The sequence below is a fragment of the Anoplopoma fimbria genome, chromosome 4 (genome assembly GCF_027596085.1).
Source record: "Anoplopoma fimbria isolate UVic2021 breed Golden Eagle Sablefish chromosome 4, Afim_UVic_2022, whole genome shotgun sequence".
NCBI classification, from domain to species: domain Eukaryota; kingdom Metazoa; phylum Chordata; class Actinopteri; order Perciformes; family Anoplopomatidae; genus Anoplopoma; species Anoplopoma fimbria.
In genome coordinates, this window is record NC_072452.1 from 6898968 (window position 1) to 6925994 (window position 27027).

The 27027-nt window shown below is 42.4% G+C and overlaps 2 protein-coding genes across 2 annotated transcripts in view; one reads left to right on the top strand and one right to left on the bottom strand.

Annotated features, from left to right (window-relative positions):
- Positions 1–488: 488 nt before the first annotated feature.
- On the bottom strand, positions 489–6912 carry hdx (highly divergent homeobox). Its single transcript, XM_054597605.1, has 11 exons — positions 6774–6912; positions 5533–5694; positions 5070–5216; positions 3662–4831; positions 3518–3574; positions 3200–3346; positions 2318–2516; positions 2149–2228; positions 1465–1572; positions 1243–1365; positions 489–1123 (listed from the first exon to the last, which is right to left on the bottom strand). The coding sequence occupies exons 2-11, from the start codon at positions 5566–5568 to the stop codon at positions 860–862; spliced, it is 2331 nt and encodes a 776-aa protein (XP_054453580.1). The 5' UTR covers positions 5569–5694; positions 6774–6912; the 3' UTR covers positions 489–859.
- Positions 6913–10469: 3557 nt separating this feature from the next.
- The window catches only part of si:ch211-26b3.4 (connector enhancer of kinase suppressor of ras 2), a 56146-nt gene continuing 39588 nt past the window's right edge, over positions 10470–27027 (top strand). Inside the window, exons 1-2 of the mRNA XM_054597651.1 lie at positions 10470–10533; positions 23262–23425. Coding sequence (XP_054453626.1) covers positions 10470–10533; positions 23262–23425 — 228 coding nt within the window. The remainder of the gene's footprint in view (positions 10534–23261; positions 23426–27027) is intronic.

Here is a 27027-nt window from a genome sequence, read left to right on the forward strand (position 1 = left end):
ACTGTGGATTCTTTACGGTTTTTTGTTGCTCATTTGGTTACTTATAATGCTTATTTTTGATCTTGTGTTTTTTTTTTTACTATGTCTCTTGTTTGCACTATCCCCTATGCTGCTGTAATCCTTTAAATTTCCCCGCTGCGGGACTAATAAAGGATTATCTTGTTTTATCTTATCTACATGTCTTTATTTGTTTAACGTCACAACTTACCATTTTGAAAGCAACTGTGAATCTAATTTGGCAACTGCTAAATAGTTTCAAGACAACTAACAGTGCTGGTTGGTTTCAAATATAATATATAGGTCACCATAGGCATAGTCTTAAAGTTAAACTAAACGAATGATGTTTTAGTTCAAATATTTAACCCGCAAAATGAGAACAAGCCAGTTAGTGACATTGTATATCAATTGTGGTTGAATTTTATGATTTTAATCTGGACAAATTAGTTTGATTTGTTTAATGACTGCAACTGTAAAAAAAACAACTAAAAAAACATCAGCCACTACAGTATGTGAACATTATTATTTTTTACAGTTGGGGTTTTAAAAACATTTAAAGTGCTTTTTCTACATCTGCTAAGCTGATACATAAGAATAGTGACACTTCTCTCACTGAAACCCAACAGCCACACAGGTAAGTTAGAGGTTGTTTATTGTTCTCTCCGGACCGGTCCGGAGCAAAGGCAGATGATATGTGGTAAAAAAGGCATTTGTCAGCCCAACAGTCGTAGTGAAGCGTCAATCCACAGGCACTGGGCGTGGAGTGTTTGTGTTAATGTGAGACCGTATAGTCCAAACCATCTTCTTGGTGGAGTGTGGAAACATCTGTGTGAGTCTATGCGAGCTGATGTACATGACATAGTCACTTTTGTTCTGTAACTGCCTCCTGCAGATGCTCCTCTGATGCAGAGGGCTCAGTAACTTCAGTCGATGTGTCGTCTTTGTTTCTGGTGACCGGTGGGAATTCCTCTTTTGCCGTGGCCGGCGGAGGCTCCGCGCCGCTCAAGCCGGCCATCGGGGAGCCGTTGTGGTTGGAGAACGCGTCCGCTGACACATCAGCTGGCTGCGATCCTCTCTCCTCCGTCATGTCCTGGTCTGAAGGCTGAGGTAGACTGGCCATGAGCTCCTAAACACACAAAAACGACAGCAGGCCTCAGGTGAGAAATGTCTACCATCAGAGGTGTTTCCCCTCACGCTGACTTTCTAATTTATCTTGTCCGCGTGTAAACATGCCGGTGAATGTACCTGCTGTTTCTCCATGTCATTGCTCCTCACTGCGCTGAGCAGGCTATTAGTGAAGCTTGCAAGCTCGTCGTATTTTTGTTTAAGGTTCTCTAGCTCATTCTCTAAGAACTGAACTTCCTCGTGCTGAAACGTTCAAAGCAAAGAAAAAAGTGAGTTAAAGTAGTTTTTATTAACTATTAACTAGTGTAAATGATCTGTCATAGCCGTGTTTTTTGTCTTCACCTTGAATTCCAGAAGGTTCTGCATTTGATCTAGATCTGAAGCCACTAAGTCGCCATCTTCATCGTCTCCGTATTGGTATTCCTCGTCCTCAGCAATTACTTCAATCTTCTGTAAAAAGAACACAGAGATTAGATCAAATTATCATGACACATGTAAGTCTTACGGTGACTTTTATCTGCTTAGGGTTTCATTCCTTATGTTCTGCTTCTGTATTTTACAGTATTAAAAAATGCCTATTGTCTGATTTGTAATGTCGTGTTTTTGTTGTAATGTTAGATGCTGTTGACTATCTACTCAACTTAAAAGTAAAATATAAAACGGCTCTACATATGTAGATGAGCTTTAAATCTTTATTTTGCCAAAGAAACAAACCATCCTATTGGGTGTTTGTAGAATGCATTGGCACCAGTTTTTTGGTCTTCAACAGTGCTGTAAAGATTATGCTAACTTAGCTCATGCTAACCATGAAACATGTGGTGTGATCAAGCACTTAAAACTTCTGACGTGACAAGGCATGATGGGAAAATGTGCCACGCTGACATACAGCTGGTGACGTTTTGTTGCTACAAACAAATATATGAACCTATATGTTTAAGTCGAGTGAACAAGCTCTGATCCATTTGATCACATTTGAGTTTGTGTAACACAACAGCGCCCGTTTAATATGACGGAATAAGGACGTACCACATTATTAACCAGTGGAGGAGCAGTGGACATGTCTATCCCGTCGTCTTCGTCTCTATGCTGTGACTCGATGGTGCCGTCTAGAAGACAGAAGATTGCACGGATGCTGAGAAGCACGGTTTATATACATACTGCGGTGTTTGTGTGTGCATCGTATCAGCGGCCTAACCTTCAGACAGGCAGAGAGAACCATCATCATTCAAGTCGTCTCCAAGTTCGGGCGTTCTGAGCCCCTCCTCGTCGGGGCTGAGGGCCATCGGAGATTCGTTTCCTGGGGAAGAGGCTGAGAATACAGCGGGCCCACCTTTGGTTGGAGGGATTTCAATACCCATCAGACGGTACTTCCTCCGTCTGTTACTGATCCATGTCTGCCAGTTGAAAAACGCAACGGGATAAGTGTCACAGGTGTTGGGGGGAAAAAAAACAAAAAACCTTGACTACAATTCAACAATCAACTTTTCAAAATAAAATGTGATGAATGTGATGGTTCAGACAGGAAAAAATCTGTATAGAAAATAAATATATCGCCTAAACTAAATCAATATTAAGGAGCTTTTTTTATTTTTTATTATCGCATTTGATTTGAAGATCATCCTAATTGTGGTGTACTGTTTCTCTGCATGGGCAAAGCTTCTCCTTCCTTGCAATAAACATCCCAGTAAGTGAGATGGCGGCGGGGTCATGTGTGTGTCAGGACTGAGAGACTATATTTAGTCCATCTGCATTCCTACGGTGGCCCTGATACATAACAGCGTGACTTTTACACAACTTTGAGCAAGTAAGTTAGAAAACATCTATGACCTAGAAAAGTTGCTCCTTCCTGTTTTCTTTTAGCGCTCTAAAGTTCAGACAAGTCAAATGGTTGTGATTTCATTAAATGTCATAGACGAGTGGCCAGACAGTGTGAGTAGGACTACAAAACATCTCTCTAGTTTCAAGGATACTGCAGACATGTTATGTCAGAGGGGGACCCATACGTTTCTAAATCTCTCTGTATTATTTAACACTGGTACATACCAAAGCAATACTTTAACCCTATGGAGTTGGTTACCTTGACTATTTCAGTGTCTACGTTGAGTTGGTTCGCTGCAGCGGTGATCTTTTCCCTGCAGACCGAGCCCAGACTGGTCATGCCTCGATCCCAGTAGCGCTTCAGTTGGAGAAGATCCCCGTCGCTGAACTGGGTCCGATCCTGCAGCTGAAAATAAAAACCTTCAGCTTAACTACAGAAGATTCATGCTGACGGTAAGCAGATTGTGTCAGTGTGTAATAACCATACAGTAAACCTGGTTTCTCTTCATTTTTTAAATTTTTTTATATTATATGCTCAAAGTTTTGCTATTAAAGTGACTTAATTAAAAGTACTGACTGTTCTCTTTCTGGAGTTGCTGACAACCCAGGGGCCGGCAGACACACCAAGTGAAGTCTGTACAAAGAGACACACAAGCAGTCAGGTTCAAGTCTTTCAACTCACTTTGAAGGAAAGGGGCAAAAACGCTAGAACCTCCCCTACCTGTGAGCCGGATTCCCCTGTAAGTGAGGTCTGTGCTGTGACGGAGTAGCTGCCCTGAAGAGTTGTGTTGCCGTGAAGCAGTGCGGGTCTGGGGCTAGTCGTAGGCGGCGTGGGGCCTCGTCTCGCCGCAGACACTTCAGCCACGGTTGGGCTAGTTGACATCCGCTCCCTGTGGAGGTGTGTCTGGGCCGCCATCTTTGCCAGCCCCTCTTCCCTTTGCCACTCGTCTTCTTCATCTGCGGTTTCCATTGCAATGGAAAAGTTCTGACTTGCGTCAAGGAAACGGGGCCCCTCCTGGCTTTTTCGTGTCGACTCATGACTCGACCTTAGTCTGTCCCCCTCGCTTCCTTCTGACAAGGTGAAGACCTCTTGGATACGAGGTGTCTGTTCAAGGGAGGGACCAGCGTTTTGCACTGGGAGGGAGACCCGCGTCTTCTGAGGAGCAGGTGGTTGAGGTTGGGGGTTGGAGTGAGGTCTGGGCTGAGGCTGAGTTTGGGGCTTCGAGGAAGAGGACCAAGGGCGAGTTTGCGCTGCACCGTACTGCCTGGACCAGCTGTGAGGTACGACCCCTGCTACTGCACTTACCCCTGCCTCCCCGAGGGGTAAAGCTCCCTTCCTGACTGCAGTGTAGACTAAAGGCCCTGAGGCAGATTTGACGGGTGGGAGGTTTTGAGAAAGCGAGACCAGCTTGGAGTGGAGGGGCGAGGAGGCGTAGCTGCTCCTGCTCTGCGAAGCCCGGCTGATCAGAGAGGAGGACGCGTGACCGGAGAGCTTAGAGTCTGACTGAGATGGGGGCGCCGCGGGTCTCTGTCGGGAGCGAGGGACGGAGTTGAGGGAGTAAATCCCAGTCAGGATGACGTCGTTGTTGTTGTTGTTGCTTCCGCTGCTGTGGGGAGAGGAAGAGGAAGGGGAGGAAGATCCCGACGAGAAGGAGGGGAAGGACGAGGACGGGGGGAGGAGGTGCAGACGATTCTGGATGTTCGGCGCCGCAGCCAGGTCAGCGGGGAGCAGTGGCCCTGCCGCCAGGCCGTGATTGGACAGTGGACCTCCGGCTAACGGGTGATTGGAGAGTAACCCCCCAGCGAGTCCGTGACCGGATAAGGAATGAGACATGCCTCCATTCTGCTCTACCCTGGAGGCGAGCTTACGTCTTTTGTTGCCAACCCACGTCTGCGGGGAGAAGAGCAATCAGCTCAGTAATGTCACTTAACAAAACGCTCTGTAATACACTACAGGACAGTGAGGGTAATAATTTATGACTCTGCATTTAGATGAAGAACTCATAGGGAAGAGACTAACTGTCTCGATGACTTGCCTCCGCGATGGTGCAACTCATAATCATAGGACAGAGGTCTGCTTCCCTTTTGCTCAGTCACACAAACACACAAGCACATTTTTATGGGCCTACCCGGACCACGCTGAAGTCCAGCTTGGACTCCTGAGCACACTGCAGTATTAGCTGGAAGCAGGCCTTGCTCTGATTGGTCATCCCGTTATCATAGTAACGCTCCAGGATCCTCTGCTGTTCAGCCGTAAACACTGAGCGCAGGTTCATCTGACAGACAGTCACAGAGGTAAACAACTCACAGACAGATTGTGGTAGATGATTAGATTAAAGAGATAAAGCATTTAGTGCGAATTTATAACTTTTTGGCAATTTCTAGAGGCAATTTCCTCTAGAATGTAATAGGAAGGGTTTTTTTCCCTTGCTAATTTAATTAGAAATACCCCAACATTTTCTCATATTAAACATGAATTCAGCAAATGCATCAACTAATAAGTAATTATAGCCCCTGAAAATGTCACAGTCTCAAGATTACAACTGCAGCAGCGGTCCCTGTACTTTTCAAGCCAACTCTTGATATACTCACAGTATGCAGGCCGCGCCTCTGTGCCCATGCATCCATTCTGCCACTGGAGGGGAACGGGGCAGCCGTGTGGATCACAGCAAAACCTCCATGTTTCTAGATAAGCACAAGTTGGATTGTACTCATCGTGTCTCAGTGTACCTGGCACACTGCTGGGTAATGTGGCTGAGGAAGAAAAAAAAACAGACAACGCTATGCTTAAGAGTGGAAAATAAAGAGTACGACAGGGTCATGACAACTCTATGCACGTACTACGGTCATTGCAACAGCAAAATACTCGTCATCTTTTCTGGATGAAGATCGAGATGTGACCGAGATAATGCAGACAACCAGTCAAGAATACATTACAACATTTTGGAAAAAAAGTTACTGCAAGCATTGTGAAGCTGTAAAATATACAACACGCTGTCAGTCAAAGTACAATAGGCTGTGACAAGCCACTGTGGAGCATGAATAACACCATCAATCAAGATAGTAGCAGCGAAACATTGTTCTATTCATCAACTGAAAACCATTTAAATGCATTAACTATGGAGTTACAATTATACACATTAATTGCATGTTATGGCTGACCTTTTGCCCCCCCCCAAAAAAATAAATAATAATAATGATAATAATAATAATGATAATGTGTCATAAACCTGCTCAAGTAATACAAATTATTTGACATAATCTAAAGAATATAATGTAGTTTTAGTAAATCCTTCAAAATAAAACAGTGACAGTCGACTTTATTCTGACACAACTCTCTCACACACACACACACACACACACTCACACACTCTCTCACACACACACACACACACACACACACACACACACACACACACACTGTTATTGTTGACATGAGATCCAGTGTGATCAGTTTTAAATATGGAAACAAACTGCGGTGCACGTGAGATTAACAGAAAACACTGTTTCCGCACAGGACGCGCGTGCCATAACTTTACGAGCGCGAGCCGCATCAGCACAATGGCCACTCGGGCAGCTCGCGCTAGCTCGCAAAGGCCCGAGCGGCCATATCCGAGCCAGCCGAGGCTCGCTAGCATTAGCATAGCTTCCCCTCCAATGGAGAGCTGCTGCAGCTGAACTTTTCCTTCAAATCTGTGATCCCCCCCCCTTCCTCCCTCCTCCCCCTCCCGTGCATGGCCGCTCGCGCGCTGACCCTGGCTGTCGCGCGGACACGAACCCAAACGAGCGAGGAGTCGGGGGCTCGTGCAGTGAAGCCGTCTCTGCCTTCTTACCATGTTGGATGTCTAAAAATCTCACGAACGTTTCCTGAATTCAGCAGATTCCTCCGCCGGTCGCCCCCCCTTCACCAGACAATGAAATCAGAACGTCCGATCATCAATTCTCATCGTGATGGTGACGTGTCCGCGGACGGGAGCCAATGGGTGAGCTCCGGGTGACGCGGGCAGGCGGCGGCGGCGGGCGGGTTTAAAACGCAGACACACTGAAGAGTTTGTGGTTCTGATGATCAGAGACAGTGGAACGGTTCTGATGCTGCACAGCGGCAATCTGTGGACAACAAGAAGGGTCTCTCAATACATATCTTTATCTACAGATACTAAATAAATAACCTTATATATTATGATAATTATAATAATAATTATTGTTATTATTATATAGGTATTATTGTTATTATTGTTATTATTATTGTTATTATTGTGATTATTATATTGTTATTATTGTAATTTATTATTATTATTATTATCATTATTATTATTGTTATTATTGTTATTATTATTGTATTGTCATTATTATTGTCATTATTATTATTATCATTATTATTATCATTATTATTATTATTTATTGTTATTATTATTGTTATTATTATTGTATTGTCATTATTATTATTGTCATTATTATTATTATTATTATTATTGTTATTATTATTATTATTGTTATTATTTATTATTGTTATTATTATTACATTGATAGTATTGTTATTGTTATTATTATATTATTGTTATTATTATTATTATTATTATTATATTATTATTATTATTATTATTTTTACTATCAGCCACATCAGTCCACTAGTCAAAACATTTACACAGAAAAATAAGAATTTTCTACAAAACGTGGTGTTTGTTGTCAAAACTAAGAGCCAATCAGCTCTCTGCTCAGAGACAGCAGCCTTTCCCATCATGCACTGCGCCATGCAGTCCGCGGCTCTAAAACCTGCGGCCGCCTCGCTCTCGTGAGGTTATCGTTGCCCACGTGTTCATGACGTCAGAGCAAGTCGGGATCAAGTCGGACACAAATCTAACCGGCATGCATTGTGCGGGGACCGGCGGGGATCGATTCTGCGCAGGACGAACCCAATACCCGATCCAGTTATATATAACCTGGAGATCTTCACCTTCTAGGACCTTGTTAGAAGTGTCAGTACCCGACCCGTTCTGCGCATGCGCGTACTTACTCCACCCCAATTTATATATAACCTGGATCTCTTCACCTTCTAGGACCTTGTTAGAAGGAGCAGACCGGGTACTGACAGCATGTCAAAGCGTCCTTTGAAGTGTTTTTTAAGTTCAGTCTGTCACTGAAACTGACCCAGAAATGTTGCAGACAGAAAATGTCTAAATAGACTATTTTCCTGTTGAATACATACATATTTCCCTGTTTGATCAAGATAGCAACTGCTGTGTTTAACATTCCATCAATTATTGTTATTAAAAACAAGGAAAAGTTTGTGTATTATTAATACTTTTTTTTCTACATCCAATCAGATTTTTTTAAATGATGGTTTCATATTACATTTATATTCAGATATACCTACATTGTAAACCTTGGTCAACCTGCTTTGGCAATACTGCACTGAACTATAGTCTACTATTTACCTTAGTGATCAACTGACTATAAGAGATACAGTATCACAGATGTTTTATTTAGCTACAAAAGCACTCTATTCCTAAACATCTCTTCATCCTAAAACGTTCTTCTCCCCTGTCAGAAATATGACTTATTACAGTCTTAGAGCTCATTAGCATTTCTGCTGCCGTATGGCTAACAATATGTATCAGGGAGAGAGACGACAGAAAGACACAGGTCTTGTATAAGGAATTTGGCCACAGCGATCCAAACCATTAGGGAAATGGGGCAATAAATGTTCTGTCCTTTAAACCAGGTCGAAACAAACATTGTCCCTTTAGAGGTACCTTGCCAATAACATAAACACAGCCGCTGAGTGCCATGCATTTTCACTTGAAGGACTCCATCAGACGTTATTGTGACTTTGTAGAGTATCCCAGTCTGTTGGAGGGTTCGTACTTGTCCTACACAGCATATCTGCACTTTGAAAAGTGTTTGTTTTGTTTGTCTGTTTCTGTGTAACAGAAATAAAGTAAGTAATTATACAGTATAATCATTGTGTACTGTGATCTGTTCCTATTGTATGCTATGTGTGTATCTATCTATCTATCTATCTATCTATCTATCTATCTATCTATCTATCTATCTATCTATCTATCTATCTATCTATCTATCTATCTATCTATCTATCTATCTATCTATCTGTCTATCTGTCTATTGCAATACAATACACAGTGCGATTGTAGTTATAATAGTTTTCTGTCTGTATATAAATTATTTCAGTTATTGTGGATTCTTTACTGTTTTTATTGCTAATTTATAATACTTGTATTTTACTATGTCTCTTGTTTGCACTATAATCTATGCTGCTGTAATCCTATAAATTTCCCTGCTGCGGGACTATCTATCTATCTATCTATCTATCTATCTATCTATCTATCTATCTATCTATCTATCTATCTATCTATCTATCTATCTATCTATCTATCTGTCTATCTATCTGTCTGTCCTACCTCCTGCTACTTTCTCCATCTTCCTATGTATAAAGTGAGTCTTATTTGGGTGGAGGTAGTGGTGTGTGTGTGTGTGTGTGTGTGTGTGTGTGTGTGTGTGTGTGTGTGTGTGTGTGTGTGTGTGTGTGTGTGTGTGTGTGTGTGTGTGTGTGTGTGTGTGTGTGTGTGTGTGTGTGTGTGTGTAGAGGGGATGCTGCCTTAATCCATGACGTCACCTGTGTCCCAGGTGCGCAGCAGGGGGCGCTGTTCTTCACAGTGGAGCTCATGCACCGGGGCAGCAGCGCCTGACAACTGATGCTGATATCCTCATCCCCAGATATGATGAACTTAGGAAAAGAAAGAAATAAAAACAGCTGACACACAAGCATTACCTTGCCTTGTGGTGTGGTTTACCACGCGCTGCCAAAATGCACAAATGATGACACGAATTATTTGTGGAAATGCAAATCATGAAAACATGTACTTTCTGTAATATTTCAGGTACTTATGGTATGTGTTTGGTACCCAATAGACCCTGCTGCGGTGTTATCACCATGCGTTTAACTAAAGGAATGCTTAAGTTATTTCTTGCTCTCTCTTTCTATGTATGTGTAAGGTAGGATGGGGGGGGGGCAGGGTGAGAGATCCTCCCTATATGGTGTGCGTTGCACCATTCCCTGGTCTGTGTTATGAGTGGTGGCCCTTGTGATGCTGCAGCGAGGCGGGCGGGAGGAGGAGAGGAGAGGAGAGGGGAGGGGAGGGCTCGCTCCATCCCCTCGCGCCCACCGAATCCACTTCTCACAGCGCGCGGGCTGCTGGCGGGAAGGCACGAGCGAGAGAGAGAGAGAGAGAGAGTGAGAGAGTGAGAGTGAGGGAACGAGAAGGAGGGAGGGAAAGGAGAGAGAGAGAGAGAGAGAGAGAGAGAGAGAGAGCGTGTGTGCGTGTCTCCCGTGTGTGCGCGTGGATTGCACCACCGCATCCCGTTCACCGTTTCTGCAGGCGGCCATGCTCCGATGGAGAGAATAAAACTGACAAACCTCTCTTTATCCCCCAGGTCCGCCCGTCGCCGCGTCATTCCAGATGTGACTGACTAAGTCACTGTGCCGTTCACCTCGGAGAGACCGTGACACCATGGCTCTGGTTATGGAACCTATAAGTAAATGGACACCAAAGCAAGTGCTGGACTGGATGAAAGGTAAATGTGGACCCACTTTACATTTGCGTCAGGCTGGGTGATGCTCGTGCTGCTTATGGGTGAGAATGAGGATGATGATGATGATGGTGGTGGTGGTGGTGGTGGTGGGTGAGCAGCGGAGGGCCACACTGTGTGCATGTGTGTTCTTTCCTCATCCCAAACCTGCAGGGCTGACGTGTGATTTTTTTTTTTTTAGAGGCTGATTAAAGTCATTAAAGTATGGAGGGAATGCGTTTTGTGGTGAAATGGATGTCCCCCCAAAAAGAAGCAGGGAGTGGAGCCTCAGCATTCTGTCATCTCGCTTGCTTCAGAGCTCAAGCCAAGCCTATAGGATGCTGCTGCTGCTGCTGCTGCTGCTGCTGCTGTGCTGACTCCATCAGCATCAGCATCAGCACCAGCAGCGGAGCTCCCATCAATGAATGTGGAACGTATGTCATCTGCCCCTTCACTGACTGCCACATGCTCCCATCCCATATCCCCACTCGCTCTATATGTGTGTGTGTGTGTGTGTGTGTGTGTGTGTGTGTGTGATTGCGTGGGCGCGTGCGTGTTTGATTAATGTAGTTAGCTGCATGCACACCCCCCCCCCCCACCCCACACCACCACCTATGCCAGCCGTACAGTCGGATTCAGCACCGTGGACAGCGCAATGCCTCCTACCATATAAGGCAACCGCGCCGATCACACTCTCGCTTCTTTCTTTTTTTTTTTTTTTTTTTTTTTTTTTTTTTGTTCTTCCCGTGTGCTTGCTTTTTTGCAGGCACGAGGTACGTCCCTTCAAACAAGACAGTATGAATGAGTAATCACTAATCATGCGTGTATGAGTGTGCGTGTGTGCTAATGTGTGTGTGTGTGTGTGTGTGTGTGTGTGTGTGTGTGTGTGTGTGTGTGTGTGTGTGGTAGGAGCCGTTCTCACACACTCTGGTCAGACACAGAGCTGTGAGAGAAACTGTGGTACAGGCCCATTGACAGACAATGGACATGGGGAGGGAGGGTGTCCGCAATCCCTTACTTCTGAGGATGACTTAATCACTCCTGTGTGATGACTCAAACCAACATGTAATGCTCCTGTAGATACTCGTGATTGTATTCCTCACATACACACAAACACACACACACACACACACACACACACACACACAAACACACACACACACACACACACACACACACACACATGTAGAGCCGCCGCTTTTAGTAGCTGATGGATATCCTAAAACTCCATATTGTGTTTCCAGACGAGCCTAGGTCCCTTTATTCTTTATGGTAAAGCACTGAGATTAGGAGTCAAGGTGGTTGTCAGACCCTCAGGGGACACGGCCAGGGAGTGTTTAGGATGCGATACGTTGAGTGATTACGATGATGCTCCTGCTTTTTGTAATCGCTGTCCTCAGCCACAGTGAGCAGTCAGTGTGGAACCACGGCTTCATCCTCTGATCCTGGGAAAGCTTTGCTTTCCGCACCGTTTATTAAAAGGGTTGAAATGTAATTGGAGATGAGATTAGTAGCAGGCCAAATGTGGTTAGAGGTTTGCAACATGGAAAACACAATAAACAATGTTGGCCCTGAGCAATATGAACAGTTGTTTACGCAGACACGGCAGTTGGATACAAACATTTGAAGAGGTGCAAGTCTGCCAATGAGGAGCAGACAAAATTCAGTTATTTGATGAGTCGTATTCCTCACTCTCAAAATTGTGATCACTAGGAAATCACCACAGTAGGAAGTGAACATTTCTTCAAGCTAAGAACGACAGTTGAAAGGTTTAAACCTAGAAGCTGAATCCCTAATTCATTATTTGCCATACATGCTATTATTTGATGGTCTCATGCACTGAAACGGCGTGTGAGGTTTGTCATCAGCAGCGTAAAGACGAAGAAAATTGTACACAGTTGCACCGAAAGTCTTGAGGGAAAATTGTTTTATCTTGTTACAGCTCCACTCGTGGTCTCCCTCGCATGCGTCTCCTGGCCTCTTCTACACCAAGAGCTCAGAGTTCTCTATTTTCAACAACGTTCACCAACATCTCCCATTGTTGTCCCTGTTCCTGTGAAGCCCCCTCCTTCTTTCTCCTGTGGGTCCTCAGTGGCAGGCTTATGCTCAGATCTTATTTTATTCTGAATAAAGTAAAAGGCCAAAGGCTAGTATTAATCTGTACGCTTACAGAGACTTCACTTTGGCCTCTTTTTTTTTCTGGAAGCTCTTCATCTCTCTCATGAGAATCCAAGTAGTCTTGTGTCATCTTTAGGGAGTATTGACATGGAGACCTTCCTTAAGAAGCACTATATTGACTTATCGTGTTTACCAGAACAGATAAAAGTAAATGTGCACAGCTATAAAAGACATAAGTGCTGATTGTTTCTCTGTGGAGAGTGGGGGGCCATCATGGTCCTCAGTTTCTCAATCCATCTTGGTAGAAATACTGAGCCTTTTTGTCTCTAATTGTAGCAACTTAACAGACACTGTAGCTGAATTGTTTGTAATATTTATTCTATTCTTGTTGTTTTGGGGGGCATTTAATGCCTCTGCTAGGCAGCACCAGTAGAGAGATGCAACAAATGTCCCCAGCTGGACCCAAACTGGGGATTAGCCATGAGGGGGGCCCCTGCTTTTGGTGTACAAAACTGTCGCAAAACTCTCAAAATATCATTAATATTACATACAAAAATTAAGAATCTTCACAATTAGCTTGTGAAGATAGCTTGAGGGCACGAAATGCTGTATTGAAATTAGAGTTATCCAATGAAAATCTTTCCTTAAATTTAAAACATTGCTGATGATTTGTTTGTAAGATATTTGCAAGAACACCAACATTTCATTATGTATATGTACGACTTTGATCTTAAACATTATTCAAATTTCAGAAAATTTCATATACGTACATTGACAGGATATGCACATCTGAAAAAGTGTACTCATCTTATCAGTATCATATCAGTGTTCTGACTGTATCTAAAATATTAGTCTGCCAAGTAACTATAGCTCTCAGACAAGTATTCTGGAGTAAAAAGATAAATATTTTTCTATGAAATGTAATGGAGTAGAAGAAATAAGTCAGTGAATAAAAAAAGATATACTTAAGTTAAGTACGAATACCTCCAAATTCTACGTAAGTACAGGCCTTACGTAAATGTACTTGTACATGTGATCTCTTGTCAGTGAGGCCTTCCTTCATATAGACCTCTCAACCTTATAAAAACCACATTTGCAATTAGGTTGGCCTTGTGTGATAGTAAAAGATAGTTTGAATTGTAAAATTCTTATCGAGTTTTGTGACGTCATGGAACCCCTTTTAAGACTCCATCCTTCCCTTGCAGAAACGAAAAGGTAAAAAAAAAAAAGATAAGCTTTACCCAGGTCTCAGGGACAGCATCTCCTTCCTACAGCATCGGTCCAATCCTGTCATATGAAAGAATAGGAGAAGGGATATACTCTGCAAACCTATGGTGTAAACCTGACAGAGCTTCAGCCACCAGGCTGAGCAGTGTACACTGTGTCGCTGTAGAAGGACTGCTCCAGCAGCAGAACACTGGTGAGGCTCACAGAAAGATGACTCATCAGCGTTTGTTTTGATTTGAACACCCACACTGGAGGAGTTTCCTCTATATGAGTGTATGTGTGTGTGTGAGGGGTTATGTAGGGGGGTATGCAGATGCAACTGATGTGTAAAGAATGACGCGTAAGGATCTGTGCTTTAAACGTGTTAGGCAACAAAGAAAAAAATGGACTTTCTCCTCTGCCTCTCGGTGCTGTGTGCACCTCATCAGATCACCCTGTGCTTTCAGGCGCGCGGTATCGGCAGCCTGCTGATGCATGCAGTGACGGGAAAATGAACAAGGCAGCTCACTTTTCCTGCAGTAATCCCTCTTTTCCTCTTTGCGTGCAGATGTATTGGAACCGAATAAAAAAAATCTAAAAATAAAGGTGACGTGTGACATTTCAGAGCCTGTGAATGACTGAGATGTACAAATTTAGATGGAAGTCTACGCACAGATGCGTCGCTGTGGTACGACATGGACAGCAGGAAATGTTTGCTCTTCCGTTTAGGGTATCCTCTTGATGTTATTTGGCCCTTTGAGTGTCCGAAGGGGGGGTGAGAGCCATGTTTACTACCGTTCCATACTGTGTTATTTAGTCTCCTGCTGACACGGTGAAGAAGTCTGTGCTGGAAAACACGCTTCCCCTGGCTTCCGACTGTGTGCTTGTTGTAGTTTCAGCTGCATTAAAGATTAAAGAGCGTGCTTTATTATGAGGACACAAGCACACACACACCCACCCACGCACACACACACACACACACACACACACACACACACCCACCCACACACACCACACACACACACACACACACACACACCCACACACACATAGATGAAACACAAAAAGAGTGCAGAGATGCTGCATATGGATGCACACGGGTACGGGCGCTCAAAGGAATGCACATGCTCACTGTAATATATGGTCTGTATGTATGAATGCACACTGACACACATGCATACATGCACAAACTCTGGAGCAGCGGCTTTAAGTGGGGCATCGGTAGTCATGGAAACCAGATCTGATCATGTCGGAGTCAGAGCAAATGTCATAAGATGGGGGAACCAGCAACGCTCGCAGATGCCCAATATCTACATCCTGGATGCTTAGAACACACAGTTAGACCCACAGCGAGGCAAACGTACATGCCACACGCACACACACACACACACACACACACACACACACACACACACACACACACACACACACACACACACACACACAAACACAAACACAAACACATGCACACACAAGCTTCCCCTCCTGTTTTATGGCCCTGAGCAGAGACAGAGAGAGGGAAAGAGGGAGCAGGGACACGCATTCAGAAATGGGGAGGCGCGAAGCAAAATGAAAGAAAGGCTGAGGAGCCTAAGATGGGGGAGGAAACGAGGGAGTGTGCAAGGGGAAGGGTGGGCATGACCAATAAAAGGGGGAGAGCACAGAGACGGTGGCAGAGCGGTGCGGAGAATGGGAGGATGCAGTGGGCATCATATCAAAGCACCCGCTCTATCCGGGCGCTCGGACAGAGGGGCCTGTGTGTATGTGTGTGTGTGTGTGTGTGTGTGTGTGTGTGTGTGTGTGTGTGTGTGTGTGTGTGTGTGTGTGTGTGTGTGTGTGTGTGTGTGTGTGTATTCATATGTTTTTTACTGGGTTGATTTTGCACCTGTTGTCCCGGGGGTCTGCAGTTTTTACGACCACATATATTAACTTGGTGCAAAGTTTCCTAACCTTGGGGTCGGGACCCCAAATGAGATCGCACGATGCTCAGACAAGGGTCCCTGGAGATTTTTTTTCTAGATATGGCAACAATTGTGTGAAGATTCAAATTTACGTGACAACTTAATTGCTAGGTTTACAAGCCAGCAAATGTTGTCAAAGCCTGACTTAAAAGATTAAACTAGATTTTAAGCTGTTATCCTTTTATAGTCGCCAGAAAGTCAACAGTTTATATCAGTTTAGCTGTCAACATTACTGCAAAGCTAGTTGGTCTGTTTAAGCTCAGACCAACAGCTTGTTCTCACATAATGCTTCAGAATCATGAAAGAAATTACTTGGTTTAATCAACTTTATGGCATCGTGGCTCTTGAGTTGTTTTGGTCTAAAGAGAGTGGTAGCATTCTGACAAATGCTTCCACTCTCTTAGAGACCAAATAATACACTGTATGTTATGGCACTAATAGCAAATAATAAGCTCAGTAATAACCACAACAACGTAGCAATAAAAAAATAAAAAAAAAACACTACAGAAGATTCTTTAACACATACTAATGTTTTACTATTATTAGCTCACATGTAATACACTGACCAATCACACTGCTCGCAGCCAAAATAATACGTATTTCATTCTTAAACCTGCATTAGCGTATCTTTTGCTGTAAACAACATTGTTGACATATAATCAGCGTTATAGAGTTATAGCATATATATTAGCAAACAGATGTTAATCTAGATATCAAGCGGTATGGGCGGCTGTGGCTCACGAGGTAGAGCGCTTGTTCTGCAACCACAAGGTTGGTGGTTCGAACATGCCAAGGTGTCCTTGAGCGAGACACTTAACCCCAAGTTGCTCCCCGGGCGCTTCTTAGCAGCCCACTGCTCCTCTGGGATGGGTTAAAATGCAGAGAATTGTAAATTTCCCCACTGTGGGACGAATAAAGGATTGATTATTATTATTAGTAACAGTAGCGTTTATTTTGAGTTGTGTATTAACTCGTCTTTTAGCTCTGTTTTTCTCTCCACAAACATCTCAGAAAAATATTTTCTTCCCCAGCTAGGTGCTAACTTTGTCAGCTGTTTGGTGCTGGGCAGGTAGTGTTCAGTGTGTTCACCTTAGTCTTTTTGTTTCTGTGGAAACAGCTGCCTGATGTGTTTGGGAAACGTTGCAGATGAGAGCCGTGAGACTGGATCAAAACAGCAAAATGCTGAATATCATGCATAGAACTGAGGGGAACGTGTGTGCGAGTTATCATTTTCCGTGGGGTCGTCAGTCCGGGCGACCCCCTTTTACTTTACACACTGTCATTTGATCCCTGTTGATAAAAAATATTTAGTAGAGCAGCTTTAATGTCAACATGTGAGCATATAAATTGTGACATTTAAGTGTGCTTCCTTGACGCTCTGTCTTGATAGGTACAGCTAAAGTTCATGCTAACACATTACTTCTGCTGGAGTCACTTCAGATTCTCCGAGGTCGGTTGGGTCCTCTGAGTCGAGCTCTGCCTCTGAACTCCTCGCGGCTTCCCGGTTGACCCCGTTTCCCGTCCTCGTGTTCCTCCAGATTGCCTCTTGACACCTCCCTGCAAGCTGGATTTCGGCGAGGGAAAGGCTGCGGTGCACTTGAAAGCCTGTATAAAATGCCACGGTCTTAAGAATATTCTGTCATGATGTGATGAATATTTCACAGTAGGAATATTTTTAGTGAGCGTTGTGTCTTTTCTTCCCACTCACCGGAGCACTTACTCCAGCTGGAGGCTTGCAGATTGGGGGCGGGTTAAGGCGACGGGACAGGAGTCATTGCTGCCTGCCGTTGCTCTTAGCGCAGGCTTTACTCTGACCCAAACGTGGGCCCTCCCAAAAAAGCAGAGTTTTGACAGAGTGATTTCAGTTGATGTTGATGCAAAGTAACTGCTCTGCGAGAGTTTTCAGCCGTATTTCGGCTGTTAATGCAGTCTGTTCTATTGTGGAACACATATATAGGCTACAGCGTGTGTGTTTGTTTGTGTGTTTGTGAGCTCCTTAGCCTAGCATCAGTGCAGGGACCTGAGGGGCAGCAACTGCTGATCCCTCACTTCTGCTCGGAGGCCACTCTCTCTCGCTCCGGTTGCCTGGCAACCCCCGTGTCTTCCGAAGGGGAGGGGTTTCTTTTTCTCAGAAAAGAAGGAAAGATTGGAGAGAATTGCATGAAATGTGGATGAAGCTGTCAACATGCGATGCTCGCTCAGGCCTCGGCACGCTGGGATTTGCTGACGGTCGGCGCGCGTGGGAAGCTTCAATGTTTCTTGAAGAGAGGTTTCCTAACAGACATATTTGTATACCTCATCGTACGGGCAATAAACAATAGAGATCTTGTGCATGTGTGGTAAAGTTCAACAGCATTTAAAATCTAAAGCTCGTTGCTTTTCACATCAAGTCAGAGAATCTGAATCTTTTTGATTGATTGATTTTGATTTATTAAAAACCCAGCAACTCTACAGTGACAATTCCTTTCAAAATCGAATTTGGCAAGTTTTCGGCAATTTGTAATAAAACTCGAAGGCAACTTAATTTCTTTACTTGGACGTTGTCATTCTTGAACCTAAAATTCAAGCTATTACGGACAGTTAACACATTTTCTACCCAGCCACATGACTAGTTGCTTGTATTGCGTACTGCTAATTACAAACAGAGAAGAAGGAAAATATCTGGTGAGATAGTTGGAGCTCAAAACCCCTGAAAACTTGGTGTCACAAAAAAAACGATCAAAGCTCCTATTATTAATCGAGAGTTTGATCAGATGTGATTGAGAATGACGGTCAGATTTTGATTCATATGTTGCTAAATCCTGATTGGTGGATGGAAGAATGTGACTTTGCACTTTTTTTCCAAATGAATCCAGCCCAATTCAAACTAGTGATAAGCGCAAAGACAAAAAAATACAAATACAGGAATCTCTTAAGTGAGGTAAACAAAACAGTCATAACACTGATGTGTATTCATGCAGAATCCCATAACTCACAATAAAAAGCAGCATGAGAGAGTGGTTCCAGACTCTAAATAGAGCCAGCACTATTAGTAAATATTCTGAAAAAGGCTCTCATTCAACTCCAGTGAGAAAAGCACTGAGATGCCTCTAAAGTGTCGCAGCAGAATTTAGGAGGTTGTGAGTACCGGCTGCATGCAGTAATCTCATCATCTCTATCAGACTGTGGGGGATAAAAGCAGACTGTTGACAACTGACAAATGTGTGTGAGGACGAGCTATTCAAAGTGATGGATGCGTGAGATATGCCGGCGATGCCCTGGCTCAGCAAATACTGCTCAATATTTAGTTTCCTGAATCGCAGCAGGGAAAGGCATTATTTACAGGAAACGCATTAGTGTGGCCTGCCACCGCCACATGAGCATCACCCGCTGTAGTGGCTCCGTGGAAGCCCCATTTCAACTATCTGTGGCTAAGCTGTGATGAAATATCTTATTCCAAAGTCAGCATCGCTCCCAGGGGAGACTATCAGCAGCTTACGACTTGATTACACAGAGAGACACTTCCGACATTACTCATGCAAAATTACTTTTTGTTTATTTCAGCTGCACGCAGGCTAGGACTCCTACTACACTACATCAGTTTTTTTTATTTTTCCTGCAGTTACTGTGAACGGTAGAATGTGAGAAGGCATTCGGGATGCGGCGAAGAGTATTTGTTGTTGTGTGGTGCAGATTTAGACTAATCACATCTACATCATTTTAATATCATTAACCAAATCACGAGGTGTAGTGTTGACTAACCTGACGCCCCTAGGTGTTGGTTAGTTTGTGTGTGTGTGTATATGTGTGTGTGTGTGTGTGTGTGTGTGTGTGTGTGTGTGTGTGTGTGTGTGTGTGTGTGTATGTGTTTGTGTGTGTACAGCATGAGCAGCATGTGCTATTTCCAGCTGGCATATGAACTCAGCAGATGAACCCAGATCAGCTGTTTGTCCTCCAGGGGAGGCATTCTGACTCATCTGATTGGCTAGCAGCTGTGTGTCACAACATGTATGCATATGTGTGATTGCGTGCCTGTTTGTGTGTATGTGTGCAGCTCTGTGCTTGTGCAAGTATATGCGAGCGAGAACTCCCATTTGTTTGAAACAACAAATCCCCAGCATACGTTTAAGAGAATGGCACAAAAGATGCACTGCTGTCCACCTGGCAGTCCATTCATGTGTGTGTGTGTGTGTGTGTGTGTGTGTGTGTGTGTGTGTGTGTGTGTGTGTGTGTGTGTGTGTGTGTGTGTGTGTGTGTGTGTGTGTGTGTGTGTGTGTTGCAGAAGTAGGACATAGCTATAGTAGGGGGGCTTTCCCAGAGGTAACAGAGCTACTCAGCCTTGACTTCTTTGATTCTTTATTCATCACGTCTTTATATAATTCATACTAACTGTAGGTGGAAAGAGGGGAGAAAAAGGTGCAACTATTGATGATTAGACACCAGAAAGAGGACTGAAGTGACGAACAGAATAACAAGCGTGATACAGTTCATTCCCCCTGGAGAGAATCTTAAACGTGCACTTAAGATATTATATTGGCATAATTTTGGAATTATGGTCAGATATTGCATTTGCATGAAGACATAAGCCATAATGTGCCACAATGTATGACATGACTACTATTAAAAAGCGCTCCCAGAGGGTGAGGCAATTGGGGAAGGACATGTGAGAGTGGCAGAGGGAATAAGAAGTGTGTATTGGTTTGGTTTCCGGAGGCTCACCTCCATTAAGTGTGGACATAAAGATTCACATTTTGAGAGATAGCCACCTCCGTTTTTGTCTTTCCGCTCACGTGTCTCAGATAGTGAGGTATCAGGAGTCACACATTCAGAAATCCTAGTCATTAGCTGCAGTCTTTCTCTCTGCACCAGTGTTGTTCCAACACTGATTTATGTGATGATTTATTAGACTACACCAGACTATTTTCCCTGCAGTAATAAACATTTTACATTTAAAGCAAAGACAAACAGCTAATTTAAAGCAAAGACAAACAGCTAATTTAAAGCAAAGACAAACAGCTAATTTGAATATAATGCTGGAATGTAGCAGTGCACTTACACTCTCAGTGAAGAATTTGTCACCGAGAGGATTCTTGTGAGAAATACAAACAAACATGCAGAACTGTATTGAAATTAGTTATAACTTTTTTCTTTTTTGTTTGTCTGAATAAAGACAAGTAACTGGGTATGAGAGTAGAAAAGAATTTTAAGAGCTTTTTACAGCAAAACGAAAATGTGATTACATGATTACTGTCTACAAGCTCGATTAGGAAAAATATTTTCCAAATGGAACATAAAGTGGTGTAATTTAGAGCATTTACTCAATTATTGTACTTTGAGATTCTTGTACTTTCTTGAGCATTTCCAATTAATGCTAAAGTATTGCACATTTTACTCCACTACATTTATTTCACAGCTATAAGTTTTAGTTACTTTTCAGATTCATATTTTACATTAAAAAACATGATGACCACAGAAAAACACAAAACATTGTTTAAGATTAAAATATTGGCTCCCGACATGTTCAGCTTGGGACAATTTTTTTTATCTAGTTAGGGCCCCTTGACGCATTTCAGATGTCTATAAGTTACTAGCAAGTCATTTCGTGTTTGAACCTCAGATGTTTAAAATTCAGAAGAGGTAGAAATAACTGTTATTTCATAATATAGACAAAGATCATAGAAAAGTAAAACAAAAGATTTCAGATTTGTGTCCAGCAGAACTTGATGGAAAAATGGCCTTTTTGTAGAGTTTGTAAAATTATTCAAGTATTTAGTACCTATATCTGTGAATGTAGTGGATTAAAAAGTACAGCACTTTCGTTTGAATTGCAATGGAGTCATAGAAAGCAGAAAGTGACGTAAAATAAAAACACAGTACAAGTACCACAAATTTGTACATGTGTACAGTGCTTGAGTGAATGTACTCAGCTACAATCTACCACATATTAATATGGGAGCAGTTTTATTTTGAAGGCATTTTCAATTTCTTAACAATACAACACCAAATTACATTACAAACAAGTCGTCACATGTACCCACTTAATTTCACATGTTTTCACATACTTCATGCACAGACTTGAAGTCACAACAGTCGTGCATGAGATGCAGTGAAACACATACTATAATGTGTGATATGAGGGTTTCTCCATAGGGAATGTATTCCATGAAACAGATTCCACTTGTGGCCCTCCAGAGCAGAGCCTCTTACAGACGTGTTAGAGTCACAATTGCTCTTCTGTTCTGCATGTAACGAGATTGTTTGTCCGTGTCACTCGGAGCAACAGTGGGCTTACATTTTGCCCGTAATGTCCCATGGCACACCAAGATCAAGATGCCTCCTGCTCATCCTTTGTGGCGACTGTGTGTGTGGTGACTGTGTTAAGGTGCTACCACACTGTCTGCTCTCCGTCAGCATCGCCTCCCTTGGGCATCAGTGTTTTCCCTCACAGCTCCTTTCGGCTTTAACAACATGCCTCCACAGAGGCGTCGAGACCCCTGAATAACAGCACCAGTCGTAATTGTATTTGTAAGTGTGATTGCGTTCCAAGTGTGCGCCGTTTGTGTGCCCCAGTGGTTCCACTTGTGTGTGTAATGTGTGTGTGGATTCCACTTGTTTTTCTTTTTTTTTTGTTGTTGTTGTTTTTTTTCGCTCTGCGTGTGCTCATCTGGAGCAGGCTTGTTCATTAGGTCTGTGGGGAGGTGTGCTTTCTGCTGACTTTGTTTGGTTCAAAGCCTGAGGCTCACACGGATCAATAGTATCTTGGACCCACCGCGTCCATGTGCAGCTGATTGGCTCTCTGCATGGCAGGCGGTTGCGGCTTAACGGCGGAAAGTCATACGTCGATATGTTACTCACATCTCTCTGGGTATATTTTGGACACACCCTTAATCACTCAATGGAAATTGCATGCATGAAATTCATTATTTCTTGCATACGCTGAAACAACACAAAAAATGCATTGCTTTTAATTATTTTGTGTGTAAAAAGCATCAAAGGGAATCTTGTTACATTAGGGTGTACAAACATTAACTGGTATTGGAAAGCCAAACCAACAGATATGTGTTTTCTAGGTGACAGTTAGAAAGTTGCCAATAAAGCATTGATGAAATTCCTGGCTTTAGGCTGATGTTTAGCTTTTGTTTTTATTTTTGCAAACATTTCCCATTGAGTTTCTGGGTGTGTGGGTGTCTGCACTCATGCCTTAATTCTCTGTTGCAGCTAAGTGGACCAGGATTCGGTATGACAGACAGGAACTCAAATTTGTATTCAAGTCTGTAATCAATATTTCTTTCCCTCTTGTAAATATGTTTTTGTCTCTGCAGGGGCAGAAAAATCTCTAAAACACTAATTAGGCCAATTAGAATATTTTGTCCTTTTTGGCTGAGGCTGACTGGCAGGCCCTTTATTATACACTGTGATACAGTACTATACATCAGCTCTGGCTAATCTGTCCGTCTGTGTTCTCCTCAGGTCTGGATGACTGTCTCCAGCAGTACGTGAAGAGTTTCGAGCGGGAGCAGATGGGGGGAGAGCAGCTGCTGCACATCACCCATCAGGAGCTGGAGGAGCTGGGTGTCACCAGAATAGGACATCAGGAGCTCATCCTGGAAGCTGTCGACCTCCTCTGTGCCCTGGTCAGTCAGCCCGGTTACTCACTGACACTATTTATCTCAATCACTTACACTTCAGAGGGTGTGATATATAGGCCTATACGCACAGTTGCAGGTCTTGGATGGGTGTGTTATTGTGCGTTTGAGTGTGTAATAGTGTCCAAATATAAACTGCATTGATGTGAGACTACCAAGAGCCAAAACTATGGAACCCCAGAACTGACTACTAAACAAAATGTAGTGAAAGGTTATCACCAAAGTCAAAATCAGAACTGAATCCATTAATAAATATACATACACTAATTTACATTAATATGCTGTAGGTGACACTACAGCATATGGATGGTTAAAAATGAGGTGCACTGGCTGGTTTAGTTTTAATGTTGCTAAAAAGGCTGGTGTTCAGTATGTTCAGCAACACTGTTAGCTTATCCATGCTTTCAGTTTAACTCGCTATCCTCAAAGTTGCTTTGATTAATCCGCAAATACTTGACACTAGTTAACAAATAAATAGAAGAAACAACTTTTAAGTTTGAATTAATTTCATCAGATGAGTGGAGGTGAAGACAAAAAATGAAATGTGCTCTTTCTTTTATCCACAGATTGGAAGTTAAGGGAAATCTTTTCATTTCTTTTCACACTTCAGTTCAATAATCAGCTACATTTTGATTCACCTGATAATCTCAAAACATACATATAATCCCTCCTGTCACACATAAATTGTTGGTATGATTGTCATATAAGACAAGAAAAAATGTTTTTGGCTTTATTAGCAATACCAATCACATAAATTGTTGGTATGATTGTCATATAAGACAAGAAAAAATGTTTTTGGCTTTATTAGCAATACCAATCACTCTGCAACATGTACAGTATCCAATACCCAATACTACATTTTTGTAAATGTATTGTCCCTGTTAGAAATAGCTTGTTAGCTTAAAGAGTCCCCCCCTTCAATTACTTCTTTATTATGTTAAATTGTGAGCAATCCCAATAATAAAATACCAGGGGGAAGTAAACAGTACAGAGAAAAAATAAATGCATTTTGCTAGTTAGCATGTTCCTGGCTAGTTAGAGTGTTAGCGCTTAGCTTGCCAGCTACAGCTAATTAAAGACAATTCTGTTTGTAATATAATGATTATTCATTTTCAAGTTTGCCAGAATTACTTTAAGACCAATTTAGAGTAAGTGCATGAAACTGCTGAATAAATTCTCACAGGTAGAGAGATTTATATATTTGTCTTTGTTTATTTTCCCCCACCAGTCATTGATATTGGCAAAAGAAATGGCTGGAAAAGTCCTCCATCATTTGCTGCTTTGTGTGACTGCCTTGGTCACTGCGGACTGTATGTGCAGTGGCCCTGCTCAGGATTAGGGAATTAGGGGGAATTAGGTGCTACTCTCCCAGAGAGAGAGAAAGAGACAGAGACGAAGGGAGAGTGAGAGGGAAAGCGAGAGGCAGAGGAGGAGAGAGAGTATGTAGAAAGAGTACGCAGGATGCACCTTATCTCCCCGGCACACATGGCTGGATTAGTTTGGGCTGTTTGAATTTGTGCGGGTGTGTGTGTGTGTGTGTGTGTGTGTGTGTGTGTGTGTGGTGTGTGTGTGTGTGTGTGTGTGTGTGTGTGTGTGTGTGTGTGTCTGTGCGCACATGCTTGTGTGTGCATGCTAATCAGCATCACTTCCCATTCAGACGTTCCAGCCTGGGAATGAGCAGCTATCACCGCATGTCCTGAAACTGGACACACACCACACACATATAGGGATGCCAGGTAGACAAGATGCATCACTAAACCTACTGCTGTGAGCAGTTTTAAAAGATCATCCCAGTTTATCACAACTTGGGTCTTAATTTTTGTAGTTTTAGCTATCATTCCTATCAGATAATATAACAGTGGATAAAATTGTTGACATCTTGGGAAGAAACTTTGACCTTTATCACTGAAAAGTTTGGAATTACCTGTTGTATTGATATTTTCCCTCTTTCTTTCAACAACGGCTATTCTTAAAGAAACAAAAAGAGAAAAAATGTAGACACTGAATGTATTTTATTTATATTTGAATGCTTTTGGCCCCAAAATAAAAGGAATTAAATGATTCAAACTTGCATTTAGTTGATGTCCACGAATAATTAAAAAAATGTATTCCCTCAAATACCCTTCGATATTGAATTCGTTTTCCAGTTCAGAAAAGTGTAAGTGGCCCTAGATCCTTATTGATCCTTATTTGTCAGTCCATATGCTAATATTCACTGATCCAATTTCAACAGCCTCAACTGTAGACTAACCTTCTATATCTTTTTTTGAAGTTCAAATATCTTTGTTTAAGCAACATGTTGCATGGTAAATCCAGCTTGTTATAGGCTGCATTATTGTGAAACAGGAAGCTGTTCCTATTTAAATCTCCACTCATTTTGATGATATGCTTACTGTTTCTTTAACCAATGACTGGAGATTTCATCTATTCTTATTCAGCTCTTGCTCAGAGGGTGTCTCTTTAGTCTCTTTCTGCCCAAAACATGACTTTTGTTGCAGACTCCTCATACAAAATAACATCTATTTGTTACGAGGACTTTCTACAACAAATATATAGTAGTTATCTTAGCCATCTGACTGGACACAATCAAGCTTTAGTTGCAGGCAATTCCAAACTTTTGTGCGGTAGTGTAGTTTTTTGTGCAAAGAGGGATTATTACAGGGATTTTAGCCATGCTCAATTGCTTTTAGACTTTGCTGAGGCAAAGTTTCAGTGTTTTTCAAGATCTCCACAATTACTTTGTTGGGTAAAATGTTTTCATAATCAATAGAATGGCAATACTAAAGTTGTAATAAATCAAAATGATCCGTTAAGATAGCCAAGGGACAGTAATTATCACCTGACCTCATACCTCTCATTTGGACCAAAGGGACAAAGCTCCATAGTATAACTGTAGAAACTGTGAATATTTTGGATAATAAAGGACGATTCACTGTCATCAGCTATATAATCCATCATAAGGAAAGCGAAATAACCCTGTTCCCCTGGCTCAACTGTTATGACTTTCTGGTCTTTCTGCAGTAAAAAAAGCGGAGCTTCTGTGGCCTTGGATCAATGCAAGTTTGAAGCGCTGACTGAGCTTTCAGTCTCGGTGTAAATGTGGAAAAGTCCCTTCTTTTTATGCCTATGCAATCGAGTTTTTGCCCCCAGCATCTATGCTAAGTAGGTTTGGGTGCAGTGCATTTTCAGCGGGATGTGCTGGGAAGTGGGCATAATTTAGGAAAATGAAATGACTGCTCAAACACTTTTTGTGTAATTGTATTGAATAACATCGAAATGTGTAGAAACTGAGCAAATGAAAACAGCTGTTTAATTTTAATGTAACTAGGAACAAATGTATAGCCAAGGGCGCAAATATACATTTTCTTTCTCAAGAACTTATTCAAAATCAGCTATAGTATCCAGGCCACAGTTTAAACTTGAAAAATGTATTATTGCTGTAGCCCAGTCTATGAATTACATTTATTGGCAAATAAGTAAATGGTAACAGCAACAAGTACATTATTTTTACATGTTAAAACTTACTAGTTCATTTACATTGTTAAAATACAGCTCATAGTAAATGTAACAAGTTATAACAGCAAACTGCT

Bases quoted from the DNA above. Each gene is read 5' to 3' on its own strand.
- hdx (XM_054597605.1), bottom strand. From the start codon at position 5,568: ATGGATGCATGGGCACAGAGGCGCGGCCTGCATACT. The intron at 2,229-2,317 runs GTTAGGCCGCTG...TCTGTCTTCTAG, and splicing joins TTCTCTCTGCCTGTCTGAAG to ACGGCACCATCGAGTCACAG. The intron at 1,366-1,464 runs GTGAAGACAAAA...TGAACGTTTCAG, and splicing joins AGAACCTTCTGGAATTCAAG to CACGAGGAAGTTCAGTTCTT.